At 52.0% G+C, this 20,043-nt stretch overlaps 7 protein-coding genes across 7 annotated transcripts; 3 read left to right on the top strand and 4 right to left on the bottom strand.

The window, feature by feature from the left end:
• Positions 1-659: 659 nt before the first annotated feature.
• Z519_08643 (uncharacterized protein) lies at positions 660-5,453 on the bottom strand (the record flags this gene model as incomplete). Its single annotated transcript, XM_016766371.1, has 1 exon — positions 660-5,453. One exon carries the CDS (start codon positions 5,451-5,453, stop codon positions 660-662), a length of 4,794 nt encoding a protein of 1,597 aa, XP_016617529.1.
• A 647-nt stretch (positions 5,454-6,100) lies between these two features.
• Z519_08642 (uncharacterized protein) lies at positions 6,101-7,620 on the top strand (the record flags this gene model as incomplete). The annotated part of the gene is made up of 7 exons (XM_016766370.1): positions 6,101-6,145; positions 6,207-6,227; positions 6,284-6,375; positions 6,434-6,555; positions 6,612-7,013; positions 7,058-7,180; positions 7,355-7,620. The coding sequence occupies 7 exons, from the start codon at positions 6,101-6,103 to the stop codon at positions 7,618-7,620; spliced, it is 1,071 nt and encodes a 356-aa protein (XP_016617528.1).
• Positions 7,621-8,927: 1,307 nt separating this feature from the next.
• Positions 8,928-9,927, top strand: Z519_08641 (uncharacterized protein; the record flags this gene model as incomplete). Its single annotated transcript, XM_016766369.1, has 2 exons — positions 8,928-9,020; positions 9,169-9,927. 2 exons carry the CDS (start codon positions 8,928-8,930, stop codon positions 9,925-9,927), a joined length of 852 nt encoding a protein of 283 aa, XP_016617527.1.
• Positions 9,928-10,050: 123 nt separating this feature from the next.
• Z519_08640 (uncharacterized protein) lies at positions 10,051-10,704 on the bottom strand (the record flags this gene model as incomplete). Its single annotated transcript, XM_016766368.1, has 1 exon — positions 10,051-10,704. One exon carries the CDS (start codon positions 10,702-10,704, stop codon positions 10,051-10,053), a length of 654 nt encoding a protein of 217 aa, XP_016617526.1.
• Positions 10,705-11,250: 546 nt separating this feature from the next.
• Z519_08639 (uncharacterized protein) lies at positions 11,251-13,027 on the bottom strand (the record flags this gene model as incomplete). Its single annotated transcript, XM_016766367.1, has 2 exons — positions 11,251-12,858; positions 12,923-13,027. 2 exons carry the CDS (start codon positions 13,025-13,027, stop codon positions 11,251-11,253), a joined length of 1,713 nt encoding a protein of 570 aa, XP_016617525.1.
• Positions 13,028-14,259: 1,232 nt separating this feature from the next.
• Positions 14,260-16,174, top strand: Z519_08638 (uncharacterized protein; the record flags this gene model as incomplete). The annotated part of the gene is made up of 3 exons (XM_016766366.1): positions 14,260-15,245; positions 15,299-15,395; positions 15,446-16,174. The coding sequence occupies 3 exons, from the start codon at positions 14,260-14,262 to the stop codon at positions 16,172-16,174; spliced, it is 1,812 nt and encodes a 603-aa protein (XP_016617524.1).
• A 540-nt stretch (positions 16,175-16,714) lies between these two features.
• Positions 16,715-19,522, bottom strand: Z519_08637 (uncharacterized protein; the record flags this gene model as incomplete). Its single annotated transcript, XM_016766365.1, has 2 exons — positions 16,715-19,285; positions 19,340-19,522. 2 exons carry the CDS (start codon positions 19,520-19,522, stop codon positions 16,715-16,717), a joined length of 2,754 nt encoding a protein of 917 aa, XP_016617523.1.
• Between the last annotated feature and the right edge of the window lie 521 nt (positions 19,523-20,043).

Below are 20,043 nucleotides of genomic sequence, written 5' to 3'. Positions count from 1 at the left end.
GCAGTGCATAGAAATGTTGCGCAAGCAGCAAATTATCATTCAACGGATCTCCGTCTGGTTGAGTTTGCCAGGGCAAGCCAGGGCCAGGAACCCTCAAGGAACCCTCCAACAGCGTGGGCGGCGGGAACACCCTGGCGTCCCTACGTCAAAATTGTGGGCAAAACGGTGGGGTTTCAGAGGGCTGGATTGGGTGAGGATAGCCGTCAATGGGTAGCACTGCGTACAAGGTGGGCGTGATGTCACGCCCAGACGGCATATTACCGGGTTCACCACTCACCTCCCTCGCCGCAACAATTCCAAGCAACAGCACCACGTTCCCCGACCGCTTCTGCAAGCAATTGCCCAAACGAGTCTGGTTCACCCTGTTGGGTCAGATCCTATTCCGACGATCAACTTCAATCACTGACGGAATTCGAGAGAACTCCAACTCGGTACCCTGTACATGTGCCCGAATCAGACGTTCACAGTGCCCCCGCCCACGCGAGAACCTACGAGATGCAATGAGATCTCCATCCGACATCCTGTTCGGCGCAGTCGGCGGCCCGCTCCTGTCACAACGACATCGAAACCTCGAACACGACTCGCACACGTCCTTCACAACAATCATGCGCTCAACCCTCCTGTCCAGCCATGGACGAACCTGGTGGGAGAGACTCAGGTTACCCGTCTCTTGTATATGAAGTATGGCCCCAACTCAACCCACCTTTGACGATCGCCAACTCGGTCTCTTTGGCGAAGACAATATGGTGTTGTGCCGTAATCATTGGTCTAAGAGCGCTACTGCCACTCAGGAACTCTGGCGGAATAAAGAAATGTCGTTCAATCTTGGGCAGAACCTCCTTCTTTGAGTCCTGCAGCTTTACAGAGCATATCCACAGATCACGGTCGAGGAAGATGATTAGGTCCGAGCAAAGACCAACAATCTCTTTGACATCCCGAGCTGGAAGCTCCAGCGAGAAGGAGCGTGGGTGTTGAGTCTTAACAGCTTCTGAATTGATGGGCGAAACCGTCCAGCCAAGCACACAGATCTTAGACGAGCCACGTTGACTGAAAGTGCAAGCGACGACATTTGATTCGGAATCCTGTGCTAGGATCTGTGGAATAAGGTTCGCCGCAATAGACGCATCGAAACTAGGCGGCATATCCATTGGTAGAGTAACCACATGCTGCATGGTATCCCAGTCATGCAGCTGAAGTGAATGGTCGGTATTCAGTACCCCTAAGCTAGGTCCTAATCTGACCCAGTGCCCCCCAAGAGTTGAGCCATCGAGGCATTTCTGGCGAGCCTGCAGATTCCAGATAACGCGCTGAGTTTCGGTCGCTCCCAAGAGGTAGAGCCCACCATGACTGAAAAGCAGTTGCCGCAGCGGTCCAACCATATTGCATTGTAACACCACCTCGCCGCTATTCTGCTCAGTCTGAGCGCAGACACCAGTGAATCTTCGAACTATGACGCGACCTCCGCCATCTGCACTTGCAATCAGACCATTTTCAAAGGCGATTCTAGAGATGAAATGTCCATGCCCGTGGGAGTAGATCTCGGCATGGAATAGTCCCGTGCTGACCTCATATGCCACGACCGATCCATCATCGCGCCCGGCAAAAATGAGTTCTCCTGCCTCGTCAGGGCACATGGTCGTGATGGAGATAATATCGCCATTGGTACCGACCACAGGAGCGCCTAGGGCCCCGGCGCTGCTCGTACTGGCGTCTCCTTTTGTCGGTTGATGTACGAGGGCGCTTGGCTCCCAGACCTTTGTTCTCGAATAACGGATATCGACAATAAGAAGCCCATCTCCAGTGAAAGCCAACTCTCTAACATCATCCAGGCCACTTTTTATCGAGTACAACAAGCAAAGAGTCTCGAAATCCCAAACATGGATCGTGCCACGGTAGTTTCCAGACCCTAGCGTACGGCCATCGGGCGTTGCAGCAAGTGAATATGCATCGCCCTCAACTTTCACTAGCTCTTTCTGCGCCCAAGCGTCGTAAATCGCAAGCTCTCCATCTTGGTATGCCACGGCCAAGAGATTCAGCTCTGGATTGGGATTGAACAGCGCTGTCTGCACCGAAATATTCCGCGCTTTTGACCCTACGTCTCTGCCGCAAAGGCCGAGAACAGTATTGTCCTCGAGGCTGCACAGATGTATTGGCCTCCCTCGGTACAACAATGCGACCATAGACTGGTCAGGGGAGATGGCAGCCGCCAAAGGTGTTTGATGACGCAATGCGAGTTCTTGATGCTCTGTATTTCGAGCAGTGAGAGGTCTGCGACAATGTCCAAGAACATCGGCCACATCTGCCTCTTGTGAAGACCTCCAACGAACAACTTGGCTCGACGTTGTCACGCCGAGGAGCTCTTTTTGGTTGACCGAAAATTTCAGAGAGACGCATGGTATCTGCAAAGGTAATATGTCCAGCAACTCGCCACCCATTGACCAGACACAAATAGAACGAGAGCTGGCAGAAGCGAACCTCGTATCAGAGGAAGCAAAGGCCAACAGTCTCACTGCCGTGGGTGGCTTTGCTGTCACACCCGGCACACTTGAGGTAGACTCCTCCCAATTCTTATGCTGCACCGACAATCTCTCTTGACAAGTGGATTGGTCGTACACAGTGACCACACCGCTCTTCATACCGATCGCAAAAACGTTCGCACCAGTAGCTAGGGAAATGGCCCAGCTGTCTCTATATTCGATGGTAGAAATGCAATCATCCCAAGTCTCAGAAGCCGAGCCGACACATTCGAGCCATTTAGGACCCCTTCGGACGGTTTGGAAGAGACGCGATTGTTTAGGTGCAATGGATGGTATTAGAGAATGAATGGAGCTTGGATGACTCCGAAGGTTATGACCGAATTTGGTGACCACTCTCATTATATCCGTGGCCCAATCGTCTAGAGTTTTGGAATATTCGCAAAGCTGCAACTTACGATCTCCTCGACTTTTGAGGAAACCCTTGAAGTTTTTGGCTGCTCGAATCAAAGGATATAGCGACGGTTGCTCCATGGCAATATGTTCAATCCAGGTCAAGGCTTTGGTGGATAAAAAGTTGGACACGTCTTTTAGCAACCGGTCCGACGTCGATGGAGAAGCAGCAAAATGCTCCGAGAATGCACTGCTGGCATAATTGGCAAACACGCTTCGACTTCGCAGCCTCCCATATTCACTGCCTCCAAGATGTCGGCCGCGAGACGCCGACATCTCCTTTCCAAGGCATTCGAGACACGTTGTTGCCAGTCTCTCGTGCCCAGCGCGGTGCGTAACTTCGAACAAGGATTCCAAAACCTCAAGGAGATACTCACGTGCCGTTGCGTGCACTAGTTGCACACGGCCGTCATTGTCAATAAAAAGCAACCCGTTGCAAGGACCTTCAATGAGCGCTCTCAGGTTTGGAACTCTGCACCCCTCATACTCATTCAAGGCAACCATGAGTTCTTCCAACTTGAGAGGTCGCATGGCGCATGTTGACCAAATCAGCACTGCTTTTGCAACCTCACGTTCGCCCTGTCGCTTCGACCGGAGCAAAGATTGAACAGATCTTTCGTAAAAGGCCGACATCCCGAGAGGAACCTCTTCGAAGATCTGGGCTATGGAGGTTTCCGAATAGACCGCTTCAAGCTCTTGGGTGACCAAAGTCAGCCACAGAAAGGAGTCATTGGCCTTTGCCAGCAATCTCTCGACCAGGGCATTCCGCTTAGCGGGATCATCCACCGGGAAATAATCGAGGCGAGAGTTGAGATAAAGCCTCATGTCAGACTGCGTATTGACCGACTGGATTGAATCCATAGTTTTGTGGATACTGCTGTCCAACCGTCTGAAGAGAGCTTCGAGTATTGGGGTTTGACGGCCGGTCATGAATATCCGGAGATCAAACAAGCAGTCAATCGTATTAAGCTTCAGGAACAACTTCTCCACCTCGGCGCATTCGTCTACTCCATCAATGACCCAATATTGAGGCCGCCGGATCTCGGACTTCAGGATGAGATTGACGAAAAACTTTCTCCAAACGGCACCATCATCGTCCTCGTCGAAGGTACCCCTCGACTCTTGCATCGTTATAAGCGCCTCCCTTATATTTGGAGCAATTTCAGCCATTTGAAAGGCCAATGAAAGCAACATCGGGCTGATTCGCGTGTTTGCTCTCTCGCCTGTCCGAAAGAAATGGTATGAACAGTCGCGCCTTTGAGACTGCAGATGTGTGATAACGTGGGCGGCACACACTGATTTTCCTGCTCCGGCTTTCCCACTTAACCAAAATATACTGCAGCGACCGTTCATGGACTTTACTAGCCGGTTCTGCACTGTAGGCGAGCGAGACGGTCCTTCTGCCACATGAGGACTTTCTCGAGTACCATCCCGCCACATTTGAAATACACGCCGAGCCTCTAACCATGTGCAAGACTCCTCTGTTTGTTTGTCTCGGTGCTGGTCGAGGTCAGATTGCGGCGAATGGCCGATATTCAGATATGTTGCAATGGACTCCATCTGTCCTGCCTTGTATTGCAACGCGTCCTGACGAGATTCTGAAGTCAAACTGTCCGTTATCGTCAGGAATGTGTTTCGAAGGGTTACGTAATTCTCGTCTTGTGGACTGTCAAATTTGCAGATCTCCCGGTGGTCTGCAAAGATCATATTAACTTCTTCGCCGTCGTAGCCGAGGACCGCCGAATCTTGCTTTACAATCAGATGCGACCTGACCATCCCTCGAGTCTCATAGAAGCTCCACAAGCGCAGCTTGCCCGGGTGAGCTACACTTCTGAAGTCGTCATTAATCGCCTGCAAAGAACTGGAGTTTCGACGGAGGTCTTCAACGTAACCTTTCTCGCAGCCCACAAGGTCAAGAAACCCGTTGAGCCGTTCTGCCGCGATAGACCCTCGATGAGGTGTTGCCAGAAAAACTATGCATTTGATACGATTTAGAATCGCCTTTCCTTGATGATGCGCCAGCAGGTAAGCCTTTTTGATGACCAATCCACCCATAGAATGACCGATAAGGACGATGGGGGTGTGCTGTTCTCTCCTTAGATATGGTGAGTTCTCAAGTTGATGAAGGAGATCTCGTCCAAAGTCATGCAAAGTGAGTTGGCTTGCTTTGGGGGTCAGCCAGTCGTTTGCGTAACCAAATGAAGACGTCCGCACTCGATCTTTCAAGTCGTCGTCAGCGGCGATCCATTCCTTGGGCCAGAACAATCTCAAGTTCTCGTTTTTGCACCATGTTTTGACTGAGCCACCTCTTAGACCATGGACGAACACAAAATCGACTTGAGGCTCTGCAGGGGAGTATAAAGGCGTCAATCCTCGTGGGTTGCTCCCCGCCCTTTGCCTCACCTGTTTGCCCTCGGAAGATCTGTATGGCAGCATCCCAAACAGCTTCTTTGGAGAGGAGGCTACTTCCCATTGCATGTCATCTTTGTTGCGGCTCCTTCCATGCGACGCCTGCCCGGAGTCCATCGAGGATGGGACCAGAGCGAAATAAGCGAAAATGTAAGCGAGTGCTAAAGATGCAAACCACTAAAATACATGACCATCAATACACGATGCATATGATCTTGAGCACGTTGAGAACATCGGGGAAACAGAAGAGCGCTTTTAGAAATGCCTGATTCTTTCAAAGAAAGCGGATGGCGCCTTCGTCCATGGTCGATGGCAAGACGACCAGGCGCGTGCGAACCATTTGTTCGACCCCATAAGCCCACCAGCCACGACCGTTCAATCAATGGGGTACCCAGCGCTGCCCCCCATGTAGCGCTTACCGACAATAGTGCCTGATGGTCGAAATACAGAGACTACCACGGACAGGATTCCAATCACGTAGCCTGTCGATGGCAGCTATCGAGCGCTCGATGAGATAACAAATGAATTCAAACACAGTGGTTCTGTGGAACCGCGTGAATCTGGAGGTCCTTATGGTGACTTACCTCGTAAATGGCTACTTCGAATCGAGAGAGAATTATGCACTGGGCATGTCAACCGCCTGGGGAAGTCCCTAAGCCGTCACTCCACTCTCCATGCGAGGAGAATCCACTAGGCAACCGGTTGGTACAGTATGTGACTGGGTGCGATGCCCCAACTAAGAAGGATCCTGCAGAAGATCGACGATGGCGGTGCAATCTTTGGGCGCCAACTCCGCCAACAAGTTTCAGGTACTGGGGTTCCACAATGCAGGCATCTAGCGTCGAAAGCCTTGCAACTGAGGATGGGTAGATCAAGACAGAAACAGCTTCGGTAAAGAGTCAAGGGCTGAGTCGACTTTTGGTACTGCGTGAACTAACCGTGCATAGCTTGACAAGTCTATATTGTCGCCAGAGTTTGAACGCCCTTCTATACCCAAGAAAGAAAAGGACGAGGGGACAGAGGCAGATCGAAATGTCCTGTCAGGTACCTTCAGCACCATGAAGCTCCCTGAGAACCTACTAATGGCTCAATCATAGCACTCCCCAAAGCGACCCGAGTTATTTGGTCAACAACGTACAGAGCCTTGTTCTGGCCATCTGCACGAAAATCGACACTGAAGACCCAAATGGCAACAAGAAATCCTACTTCGTGAAGGGGAGTGGAGCACTCACATGAGTCAGCTCGCGCCTCATATGCTGATTCGGAGGCGGTAAGGTCTATACGACGACCAAGTCCCAAGCACAGGCAATGGAAGAATCCCTGTCCACGAAGGCCTTGCAGGCTGTCATCCCAGACAATGTGCCACGGCCTATTGCTTTGGGCGTCCTCACGCAAGCCAAAAGCAAACATTCTCCATCGCCGTGTTCAAAGACCTCAAAGAAGACTTGGAAGTGCCACCCATACAAGCTCTGGCTTCTGTTATCGCCAACTTGCACAACTCGATCTCCCCGGACGGTAAATTCGGTTTCCAGGTGCCGACCTCCCAATCACAGCAGCTAGAGAATACCTGGTGTGACACATGGGAAGAGTTCTGCGTCCGAGCCTTTCGCAACACGGTCAAACTCGAGCAAGAGGTTCAAGGGGCAAACGAGGATCTGCACTGCTGGCAGATGAAATGTGCGCCAAGGTAATCCCAAGACTGCTTCGCCCAATGGAGACAGCAGGGCGGAAGCCGAAGCCTACTTTCCTGCACGGGGACTTGTGGCATGGCAATATCGGAATCGACCTTGTGACCGACCAGGTGGTGCTGTACGATTGCTGTGCTTTCTACGGCCATCATGAATGTGAGTGGACTCCCAGCAAAAGAATCTGACGGCCTCTCCAAGTTGCCATCTATCTTCACAGTTATACCACGCTGATATATAGTACTGCCGACATATCATATCTGACATACACTTATGCTCCTTCACTTATATATACACATATCTGCGCCCTCGCTGACTTATTCACTTGGCCAGACGACCTGGGCATGTTCCGCGCATCGCGCTACCGGACATCACGAGCGCATATACGCGCGTACAACCAACTGGTCGGATTCTCCGACCCGAGCGAAGATTTCGACGACCGCAACGCCCTGTATGCGCTCCGGGTCGACCTCGAGGTGTCGTGCGGGTGGCCCGCGAACAAGAGGATGAGGCAGCTCGCGATGCAGGAGATGAGGCGGCTGGTGGAGAAGTATCCCGCGGGGTTTGAGGGGTGGCAAGAGGAGGAGAAGGGGAGTTAGATCTACCATCAATGACTGGGATCAATATATAACGCGATATAGAGTGATGATCTCCTCGGGAATAAGAGAGAAAGCTTGGAACGATGCAGTCAAATCCGTTGGAGGCCGGTGATCGGCAATCTCGTCAACATAGCTTGTCATGATTGGGTTTTCTAAATATCAAAACCATGATCCACAGCATCCGTCCCAAAGGCCCACATTCACAAGGAGGAAGGGAGTACAGTTATTAGTAGCCCGAGCGTGAGTCGTGTAATATGTATATAGATGACACCCTCGGGCTCGAAACTTTGGCAAGCTCTTCTACACTGGCACTGTCAGGCTCGCTGAGTTAGACGAATGATCCTGTTGCCACTTCCTGTCCTCTTTCGATCTGAAATCTCTAACCAGTCAAAGTCAGTTTGAATAAAAATGTCTTCGCTATCGACTTGGTCGGCCGACGAAACATATGCTCCGTATGTTGTGATCAACGGGCGCGGAGGCAGGGACACGGGTCTCGGCCGACAGAATCTGCGCCCCCCTATTCCACCTACCGGACGCCGAAGGGCGGATGTCCTCCTTCTCCCGCCCTCGGACGAGGAACGATGGCTAGGAAACCCCGGAGATACATACTGCAGTGGTCCGCAGAAGGCACAAGACGTTGGAAACTCAAGGGCAGGCTTGGTGGTTCGATGTCAAAGAGGCACCGAATTGGCGCCGAAGAGGCGAAAGGAGGCCAACTTACCTAATACCTAGCCTTGCTGCGCAGGTAGGTAAGTAGGTATGTACGAGGTAATATTACCGAGCACAGAGTACGAGGTACCCTCGTATTTCTCAGCGAAGGCGAGATTCGGACGAAGGATCGGGCGGAGATTCTCCACTTCGACTATTCCTCCGGACAAGCTACCACCATCTGTAGGTACCGAGTAGGTTCAATCGACTGACAAGCACCACAGGGGCAAGCAAGGGGCAAGTAGGTAAGCAACTTGCATCGTCATCATCACCATCTCAGCCTTGTTGTCCCTGACGGGTTCCCAACATAATGAGCGAGCTAGCTGGCCGGACCCCGTCCCACTCTTGCTGACAGATCAGACGGTCAATGTCCTGGCGAGCTGGTCACCGCTGGTCTAATGTTTTCGACCAGAGAAAGCGTGCTCACCTCGCACGAGTTCGCATGGATCTCGTCCTAAAGCCTCGCCCTAAGAATTGGATATAAGGACGGGATAGTTTCTCGCAAACACATCGAGATAGATGCACCACCACTCGCCGGATTGTATCCCAAAGAAAGAAAGCGGAATAAAGCGAGTCAGGAGGACAAGGACGAGGACAGAATGGCCATCCACGACCAAACGACGACCACGAACCAGACTTCCTCGTCTTCACTGCATGGGAAAGTCGCCTTGATCACGGGCGGTTCTCGAGGGGTGAGTTGAGTATCTATCTATCCCATCCGATCCTCTCATCGTCTTGCCAGCTGATGAGAGACTCCTCCTGTTTGTTCGACCTGGATTTCTTTGCACACCACCCACATCTTCTAACTAACTACTCCGAGATTGTTTTTGATAAGAATAGATCGGCGCCGCAATCGCACTCCAATTCGCCCGCAAAGGCATCGCCGCCATCGCAATAACATACATCTCTAACGCCAAGGCGGCCGAGGAGACCTTGTCCAAATGCCGCTCCGTGTCTCCCGATCTCAAAACGGCGGCTGTTCAAGCCGACATCCTTGATCCGTCCATCGGTCCGAATCTCATTCCAAAAGTGCTCAAAGAGCTGAGGACGGACAGGATCGACATCGTCGTCAACAACGCCGCCCTCATCAACGACCTGAGTCTGATTCAGCCTTTTGCGGACACCACGGCCGAGGTCTTCGGAAAGACAATGCAGGGCAACGTCTTTGCGCCCATCAGCATTATCAATTCCGCATTACCTCACTTCCCGCCCAAGGGGGGTAGGGTGATAAACATCTCAAGTGTTTCAAGCAAGCTGGCGAACCCTGATCCGGTCTTGACGTACGGAGCGTCCAAAGCCGCGTTGGATAGCATCACACGATCACTGGCAAGTCTCTTGGGCATGAAGACCGGCGCGACGTATAACAGTGTGTCTGTGGGACCAACTAGCACGGATACGGTGCAGGGCATAATCAAGGAATTCGGGGAGCCGTGGATCGAGGAGACAACCAAGCTAATCACGGCCGAGAAAAGATTGGCTGAGCCCGAGGATATCGCCTTCGTTGTTGGCTTTCTCGCAAGTGACGAAGCGAGGTGGATCAATGGGGCCCATATCATGGCAAATGGAGGAAATAAGGAATTGCTGGCGCTGCAGGGATAGAGAACCTCTTGGAAATTTGCAAAGGAAAGCTCAAATCTCCATGACAGCTAGATAGAAGAGCACACCAGACCATAAATGTACAGCTCCCAGAGTAGACTCCTGATCCTTCCTGCTTCCTCGTAATCAAGCAATGTCACAGGGACCAGCACCTGCTCTGTCCCGAGCCGCTGCGTGCTTCGTCATGTCGAGAATTTCAGACGAGCATGCGGCGAGCGTTGTAGAACATGACACTAGGATGTTTCTGAAATGTTCAAGCTGTAGGAGGAGATCCTGACGAGTTCCGGCCGCAGGGAGATCACCAAGCCTATGTGTCTTTGCGAGCTCTTTGGACACCTTGCCCTGTGTTTTCTCCAGTGCAGGAGAGTGTCTCTTGTGTTGTAGCCACCCGACGATGATGGCCCTCGGGGTTTTCGATGTCTCAGCAATTGCGCTTAGACTGACATCTTGCTGCTGGTCAGTCCCGGAAATGGGCGTGGCCGGATCATCTTCCCTGCAAGACATCGACTGGCCGAGAGTTCCTATTGCAGCATGGAGCCTACGCCTTGGACAACTCTTGCATGGTGGTGCAATTTCAATCTCCGAAGCATTTGCCCATCGCTTTGCATCTCTGGCAGGTAACACTCCCCTGGACAATAGCCTATCGCAAAGCGGGGTCTTGGTGTCCCTTTCGGTAGAGGACCAATCCCAATTTTTCTGGTCCTGTGTCGTTTCGGTGGCACAGATCAGATCGACCCACTCATATAAGGGAAGGGCTGAGGCAAGGGTGGAAGCCCCCATTGTAGCCGCTTAGTCCGAGGATAGTGATGAGCGAAGGATCGATAGTTCACGAAACCACGGGGTGCTGGCGTCGCAGTAGATGGAGGTGTGTGGTAGGGGATGGCGTTCTGACAGCGAAAGTGCTGAGCGTTGTTGTTGTTATTGAGTGTGGTTCGCTAGTGGTTATGATGAGTGATTGATATAGCGTAAAGACGTGCAACGAACAGAAATGTAATTAACATGAAACGACTGATGTTGGAAAAAGTACTATGCTGAGCTGGCCAAAGAGAAGAAGTTGGAGGGAAATAAGGAAGCAGAAGTGTGTTTGCTGTAAAGGAAGATTTTGTTTGCAGGACCTAAATGTGAAGAGGCAAGAGCGGCCAGAGCAAGAAAATAAAAAGGAAGGGCAGTCGAAGATGAGAGTCTCTTGGTCAATAGGAGTTGCCGCCAAATACTCCTGTGCTGAGTCGGGACATTTCCAACTTGATGTCCCTGTTTGGTGAAGTCGGAGAGTAGAAATACAAAGAGTCCTGAAGCATACCTACCTTTGACCCGGAGCCAGAAAATCTACAATCGTCCCAGTTTCCATCTTGCAATCCGGGACTGGACATCTTCCCATGGTATTTGCCTGACCTTCTTCCCGGTCAAGTCTTCCCCCTCTTGGATGACCACCGTTGGTGCGCCGGTACCATGGCCCCTATTGTCTACCTTCCCTGTGAAGATTTGCGTGGCGACCCGTCTCAAATCGGCTACTGTCAGAGCATCTATTTTTTCGCACATTTCCTTGACGCCAACTTTTCGACCATGAACCTGAACTTGTCGGCCCAGGTCCTCCAATTCAACCAGTCTCGACTCGAGGTTCATCAGAAGGCTAAATCGCAGTTGGTTTTTGGCTCGGTTGACTTCTGCAATGTTCAAACTGGAGAAGCCGGAATCCAACGTGAGCGCTTGTAGTTCGCGGCAAATTACGTCCACCATGTGACCGACTCGACCGGGCTCACAAGCTCCGGCGATCCCGAAGAGACCGCTGTCAGTATAGCTGTGGTTGAAAGCCACGCAGCTCTCGACCCATCCGTGCTGATTGAGAACATTCGTGTAGAGTCGAGAATACATTCCTTTACCAGGACCGCCGGCAGAAAATGACCCACCACCTCCTAGCAGAGTCTGTAGCGTCGCTTGGGCGTAGATATCTTCTGAAGAAATGGGCACACCTTCAAATGCGATATGGACGTAAGAGAGAGGGATCGTAAACTTGTTTGGCGGCGGGGGTAGCGTGGGCAGCGCTAGGTAGCCTCCCGTGTAGTGAGACGGCATTGTGAGAAGAGATACAGGAGGAGGTTGGATTAGAGAGGGATCAAGAGGTGATACGGTTGCTTGATGCGGCGCGGAGGTGGAGAAGCTGTTGAACCCGGGAATCTTCGACAAAAGCCTGCTTGTGGGAGATTGTGGTGGTGGTGGAGGCTGCTGTTGTGTATTTGTCTGCGGTGAGTTTGGTTCAGTAGATTGCGATGTATGTTGTGATAGTGAGGGTGTTTCAGATTTTGCCATATCCCCAAAATATTTCTCGGTCAAGCGAACAGCTTCGTCGTGCTGAATGCCGGCGAAAGCGACCACTATCCGCTCCGGCCTGTAGAAGGTATTTCGATACTTCTCAATCAGGCCCTTGGTGATGTAAGGCAGTCTCTCGCGGGGACACAAAAGAGGGTGTCCCAACGTGTTATCCTTGTATGCGGCCATGTGCAATAATTCGGGAATGATCAAATCTGGTTTGGCCCATATTTCCTGGATCTCATACTCGGCGGTTTCCAGCTGCTGTGCCACCTCTTCATCTGTAATTAAAGGATCTCGAATCGTTTCTGCGAGCAGGGCGATCGTGTCAGGGACGCCGGTATTGAAAGTGGCCGACTGATACATCAATGCCTCTCTGGAAGATGCACACTGAATGTTTCCGCCCAGCGATTCCAAGGCCTCTAACATCTGGTCTGCAGTCCTCGACTTTGTCGACTTGAAGGCCAGACGGTCCACGATATGACTGACACCCCGTAGAGATTCGTCCTCATATCGAGACCCGGCATCAAGGTAGACGCCCACGCCTGAGAAGGGACCCGGTAGTGATTCGGTAGCGACTCGAACGCCATTGGGTAACTGTGTGATGTGATCTAATTCAACCGGATCCTGAGAGGATGCGGTGGTCAGACAATTGTCGTCTGCTTATCAACGGAGGGAGATGCGGACGTACTTTGTGCAGAGGATCTCTGATGGTGGCATAGTTCCTCGCCACGGACCTTGAGGCCTGGGTGGATAGCCTCGCATTGCGCAGAGCTCTTACCGCTGCAGTGCGCATGCTGGGCGGTGTGCGAGGGTGCGGAGGGAAGAAGAAGGATAGATTGAGGTGGCCGTTGTTCGAGGTCAAAGCGACCGAGAAAATGAATGTCCGCAGGCAAATTGAGCAAGATGATCGCGCGGCGAGCCGCCAGCTGCGTGGAGGGTTTTGTGGAGATAGGGCCACTAGGCTAGACCGGGCAGACCAGGTGGCCAACAAGCAACATGGTTACAAGTACGAGGTAAGGCTGTCACCCAGTCTGACGATAGCAGAGGATGAGAATGGACAAGGGGACTGCCTGATTGAGATGGGGAGGCGATCACGGGTGTGCTGGATGTTGGTGGTTCTGGTGGTTCTCGTGGTCAGCCGCAGGGACCCCCAAGTGACATGTATGCAGGCGACTTGATACGTATATGACCGATGACATCGACAGCCACCTCCTCGACCAGATCAAGCGAACTGCCTGCGCTGCCTGCGCTGCCTGCGCTCGCTGCGACTCCAGAGTCCAGAGTCCAGAGTCCAGAGTCTAGACTGTGTTACTACTTCCTCTCGTCTCCCTGCGCTTTAGGGATTCCTCCCTATCAATCCCCTCTTGTGTCTCGAGTATCTGTGATGACCATATCCATTTAATCCATTTAATCCATTTAATCCATTTAATCCATTTAATCCATTTAATCCATTTAATCCATTTAATCCATTTAATCCATTTAATCCATTTAATCCATTTTAAATTCAATTCCTGCATTGCTCCCTTGTAGGCGTCGTGCCGCCAATTGACGCCGCTCTGAATTGGGGCCACCAGGCCTGCGCGACAACACGAACCACCACCCCCCCTAAAAGTGCTTGGGGTCCAAGAACATCCCTGCTCAACTGCTGTGCCTTTCCCGCTGACTTGCGGCCTGCCTGTCAAACTGTGGGCACAGCCTACATCATATTGCTACGTACAGTCCACCATTTGTTTACAAAAGTTAGCAGGACCTTTGCCCTGCCTCTTGCTCGAGCCTCGAGCCCAGAGTTTGCGCCTCAGCAAAGGCGCGTGTTGCAGATTCATCTGACAGAGTTGTCGACACGAAAGACCGACCGACTTTGTGTTGTTGTTGCCGTTGTCATTGCCATTGCCGTTGTTGCTCACTGCCGCCCGTTGCCGCCTGTTCCTGTAGCGCCGCGTTCCTGCCCTCAGTTACTCGTCCTCACCTTGCCCAGTCTGAGAAACGCAGTCTCGATCAGTCCTCTTGAGCTTCGCCTCCTTTCCCATGATCTCACCGTCTGCCGCTGTGAGCTCACCAGCGGCAGCCGATCCGACTGTCAACAGAACCACATCTGCAAGGCGCCGAGGTCTGAGTTACCTGCGTGCTCTTTCGCACAATCGTTCATCGGGTGGAACAAGTCCGAACGAGCCCTCCCGCTCGCCTAGGCACTATTTCCAGAGATCCCTCAGTTACAACGACAATCGACCTGATCCTATCACGAGTCGACGACGGAGCACTTCTCGACCTAACGAACCTACAACCATCCTTTCCTCAGACCCGCGTCAGGTCGGCACAAGGAGTCCATCCCCTCAGGTCCACCAGGAACCGCCTGCCGACCAGTCTGCACCCACGAATACAGAGGATATGGCGCGACATCGGTCATCCACGTCAAGGAGGACAGCGAGCAATATCCCTCGGGCCGATCCCTCGACAGCAGAGGCGTCAGATTCTGTCTCGAGACCTACCCAAGCAAGAACCGGTCACACGACTACTTCGGGCACAAAAGGAGAGTCACAGGAAGGAGAGACGAAGCAACATTTACCTACCATTCGTTTCTTCCCTCACCAGGAGGTCAGGAATGGGAGGCCGTCTCTCCACTTCTCGCCAATCACGAGAACCTTGCCCAGTGAGCATTCTATCATCAGAGTCGGCCGCTATTCCGAGCGTGAAGGTGTTCCTTCGACCAACCCTACTGGTCCCTCCGATGCCCCTGTTGGCTTCAAGTCAAAAGTCGTCAGTCGAAAACATTGCGAGTTCAGTTTCCTAGACGGTCAATGGCAGATCAAAGACGCCGCATCTTCCTCCGGCACCTTCCTGAATCACATCAGGTTGAGCCAGCCAAATACCGAGTCCAGGTTATTTCCAATCAAAGATGGAGATATCGTCCAACTGGGCATTGATTTCCGTGGCGGAGAGGAAATGATCTTTCGCTGTGTCAAAATCCGCATCGAATGCAACCGGGCGTGGCAAAAGAAGCCCAACAATTTCAAGTATGTCGCCTCCTCTCGAGGGCTTGATAGCGGAAACTGACGTGTTGAAACAGCAAAAGCAGGCACCAACAACTACAGAGTCTCGCAAAGGACCAACCCTCGGCAGACACCAATAGTGGAGAATGTTCGATTTGTCTAGGCTCTGTCCTGGTATGTCTCACGAGACCCGCGTACTTGGCCCTCGCTAACATCCTTGTCAGCCCTGTCAAGCGTTGTTTGTTGCTCCATGCGCCCATGTCTGGCATTACAAATGTATTCGGCCTTTGCTCGAAGGCAAAAACAGTGTCTACCCACAGTTTCAATGTCCAAATTGCAGAGCGTATTCCGACCTGACTGCAGATGTCGACCTTGCTCAATCTGATATAGACGAGTGGCTGGAGAATACTGATGATCAAGAGAACCAACCCGCGGAGGCAGGTACCGATGCCACCATCGAAGCAAGTCATTCGTCAGATGCACACACCAACGGCCAAGTAACAGGCGAACCAGAATCCGCCAGGGCGGCCGTGCCCAACTCAAGCGTGAATGGCGACGACGTTCAAGTGGAACGACCCTCTGATAATCCTCCCGTCACTATATCTCAGTCCGAAATCAATAACGATGAAAATACTTCTCCGGCATCTGCGAGAGCCTCGGGACTTTTGGCACGTAGGCAAGCTACTAACCCGCGGTCGTCCGAGCTTTCAATGAACGGCAGCATCGATATGCCTGAGCAACCGGTTGAGGACGAGATGCATGGGCAGCTCGAACAGCAACGTACCCACACACAAACCCCGGATCCCGACCATGTTGTCGTTGTAGAAGGACCATTAACACCCAGAAATAATGCCGGACCATTTGTTTTTGACGGTAGTGCCGGACAGTCGGATGCGAGACAGTTGACGGTACCTATTAGGACAAATGTTACTGATGGAAATCGTTCGTCATGAATTTGTTGAGGTCCAATTCTGAAGGAGCTCCTGAAGATTCTTGTCCGAGTAGGGTGTAGAAGCATGGAGGTGACGGCATCAAATCGATGCTCCGGCAACCATGGATGGAACATGAAGACAGGGTCATGACAGCAAAGACATGCATCGTGGGGGAAAAAAGGAGGCGGATCAGTGCGGATCATTATTTTCGGAAAATACGGTTACAGCGATATTTCTGAGCGGTTTATCTGTAGCATCTAACACGAAGTATTCTCAGTGCTGTTCATACTGTCGTTTGACGAGAATGCTGCATGGTGTCAGGGAGCGGTTCATGATTTGTATCAGATATCCCTCTATTTCTCAGGTATGTAGTAGAACTTCGGTACACCCACCTTCAGCTTGCGGTACGTATTACACGGAACCAAGCCCACGTGACAAGAGGTTGGAGGACACTCGCTCATTGGCACATACTCTACACTTGAACGTATAGATATCTGGGGTCTTATATCGGTAAGTCTACTCCGTACTCTAGATTCTCTAGATTCGCTAGATTCGTAATACTTAGTACAACTGCGACCTGATGCCCTCGAGCCTGAACTTGACGTCCTTCAACACTTTGGTTTTCGGTTCCCACTCGTCAAACTGTTCGAGCAGCTGTCTCGCTTCATCTCGGAGTTCCTTCTTCACGATGTCTTCTTCGAGGATTCCGCGCATCGCGAACGGGAGGATATATGGATTCGTGGTCGCGCTGGTGCTACTGCCGCCGCTACCGCTGCCGCCGCCACCGGTCGTCGAGAGAGCCTGTCGCTTCGAGCTGGATATAGCGACGTCTTTAGTAGAGGTTGTCTCCAGGGTAAAGGCAATGGCGAGATGGTACACGGCGTCGTCTTCATACAGTCTTGAATGACCTTCTCCAGTGTACAAAGACCCTGCCAGCGGCGAGGACAGCTCTCTGATCAATCCGTGATCCGGCACACCCACGTTCCTCAATTTTAACACAAATCCCACAAGATTACTCAGAAAGTTGGGAGCGTGGATTCTCGAATCGATCGAGACCGCGCGGTAGATGTGTGGATGTGTCAGTGGTGCAAAGATTGATGACTCCATGGATACCAATTGGTCGTCGATGCTCCCCACAAAGGTGACTTTAACTCCAAATTTCAGGCAGTCGGAGATGGCGGCCATGTAGTCTTTGGACACCTTGGAGGCAGGGTCTGTGAATTCGAACAACTCTCCAGCGGAACCCGTTATCCAGGGGGATCTGTAGTCCTGAAACGGACCCATATTCACACCGGCCATGGCGCAGACCCCCACACGGGCAGTCGACGAGAGACAGCCGAAATGTATAAGTTTGGCCACGAGCATTAGTGCCACAGGGACACCCTGAGAATGGGCTGCGATCATGACGAAGTCGGATCTTCGAATCTCGTCGATCCAGTTCAGGAGGAGTTTCCATAACAATTCGACACGTTCGGCAATGCGTCCTTCGCCTTCCAATGCTGCGGTTTTGACTTCACATTCGTAACCCTGAGATTTTGTGTATTTTCGAATGTTTTGTGCCGCCTTTTCGGCGAATTTGATGCTGGTGCCGGTGGGTTGGCCTATAAGCGATCGAACCATGGGACCAGGAAAATAGCCGTGAACGCCAATTGCCAGGGCGTTGTTTATTCGAGGCGGCTCTCTTACCAGGGAGAGGTGGTTTAACTGAGTAGATTCTTTGGTGTAGTAGAGGAGGCGCGCTAGTTGCTGGAGTAGCGAGGGTTGTTCTTCTAAGGTGAGCGTGTTCTTGAGTAGGGGAAGGAGCAAATTCCTGTCTTCATTTTCTTTTTTCGAAGGTGCTGGGGACGCTGGGCAAGGTGTTGGAGCTTTGGCGGGTTCCCGCGCAATGGCCGTTGCATTGGATGATTCAGCTTTGGTGGTCAAGGGTTCCTGTTTCGCGGGGACAGCTTTCTTCTGGGTTTTTGGGGTGCGCTTCTCCTCTGTCACTGGCTGTTGCTTTGTTCCGATGGGTTTCTGTCCTGTGGTCTTGTTTGACTGTCCTTGCGGAGATGGCTTTACCACGGGTTTTGCAGCGTCGTCATGTAGACTGATGGAGGCTCGTTTCGGCCGGGTCTGCGAAGGTGTATTTGATATTGCAATTTCGCCGACATGGGGCTCATTCTCTAATTTCGTAGACTCAGGGCGTTTCTTTTCTCGAGACCAAAACACCCATCCTGAAGACTTGGATCCGTCCCCCGGAAGTTGTGGTGGTGGTGAGGTTTCGAGGGACGAAGCTTGAGACCCCGATTTTGTCTTGGGCGTCTTGGGCGGTGGAATGTCGAGGTTCTCTGTCTGTTTCTTTGCAACTTCTGAGTTCTCAGCCGTTTCCACGGTACTGGGCTGTGGTGGCTCGGATGAAGGTTCTGCCTGCTTTGTTGATCCGCCAGGGGGTTGATCACCGCTGCTCCACATTTGATACCAGCTCCTTTTATTGTTGGTGTTTGTAGAAATTGGTTTCGCTTGCTCTTGCATTTCCTGTGGAGGATTTACGGGCCCCGCAGATGTCTCGACCGCTGGAGTGATTTCAGGCTCCTCTACAGGCTTGGGAGGTGGTTGTGATGGTAGTTGCACTTCTGCAGGTTTCGCTGAATTGCCGTCTCTTCTACCTAGCCAACTAAACCACATACTTTGAGATTCTGGCACTTGCTGAGGAGGTTCAGGGGGTTTTGAAGTCTCTGGTGTTGGCTCTGACGCTACCTCTGGCAGGGCTGGACTACCATCCATCTTCTCTGGTCGCTGTTCCTCATCTCCTGCCGTCGTAGGCGCACTTCCGGTATTCTTGGTCTTAGTGGGCAAATCTGGCTGTGATTCCCTTTTGCCTAAAGAGCTGGCAGCTTCTGGAGTGGCGTAGACAAGAGTAGTGGTGGCATCGATAGGAAGGGAGCGGTTTGAGGTTGATTTCCCCAGCGTCATTGCTAACGAGGGCGATCTCTGGGACTTTATTTTCTCCTTTTGTGGCAAGGTCATCTCCTGAGCCGTCGGCGTAGTGATAGATGGAGCCGCATTGGGGGATGTGGAGGTGGATGAGACACTCTCACGATGCGTCTGGGTGAGAGGAGGAGCCTTGCGAGGCCAGGTTCGAACGAGCCATGACTAGATCAGTCTATCAGCAATCTGGAAATCCAATTGAGAAAGGAGTCCGATTACCGATCTTTGGTCTTGTTTTGGAGTCGAAGGGCTTGAAGCGGGAGGAGTATTTGGGGGAAGAGAGACGCTGGCGGCCTGCTGTGCCTGCTGAGCCTGTTGAGCCTGCTGTTGAGCCGTCGTCTCTGGGTGCAGTTCCTGAGTTGGGTTGGTCTTTTGGCGCTTCAATGGTCTGGCGGGCGCCATTACGGGGGACTCGGGTGGCAGCTACGTGTTTAGCATGAGGCACATAGGATGAAAACGTCGTTCGGCAGTGGACTCGAGGTCATATGCATGTATTTGGGTGGTGCGAAGCAAGGCTAACGTTGATGTAAGGAGGCTGCGCTACGTCACATGTCGCTCATTCTGGCCGCCGCCTAATCCAATCAGACCAACCAGTCGTTGTCCCTCGTGCTCTGCTTCTCCTTCATGATCGATTCGAGCACAACGCTGGTTGACAAAGTTCATCTGTCAGAGTGGAACCAAAGGACCAAGAAGAGCACCATGCCTGTAAGAGGCGTGCAAGAAGGCAGAACAGTAGCCTGGTCAGATACCACGGCATGAGCGACCTTTGGCGCCTTCGGATCCATGCTGAAAGAAACTAAATAGTAAACACAGATGGACTCTATTTTTCACTCACGATTCACGCCCAGATGACTCTCGAAGTCCCAAAAGCTGGTTTCAACAACGATTCGTCAAGAGTCAGCACTTTCCCGAACCCCCGCCTT

The sequence above is a fragment of the Cladophialophora bantiana genome (assembly GCF_000835475.1).
Source record: "Cladophialophora bantiana CBS 173.52 unplaced genomic scaffold supercont1.13, whole genome shotgun sequence".
In the NCBI taxonomy this organism is placed as follows: Eukaryota; Fungi; Ascomycota; class Eurotiomycetes; order Chaetothyriales; family Herpotrichiellaceae; genus Cladophialophora; species Cladophialophora bantiana.
This window is presented reverse-complemented; position numbering and strand designations above follow the sequence as displayed.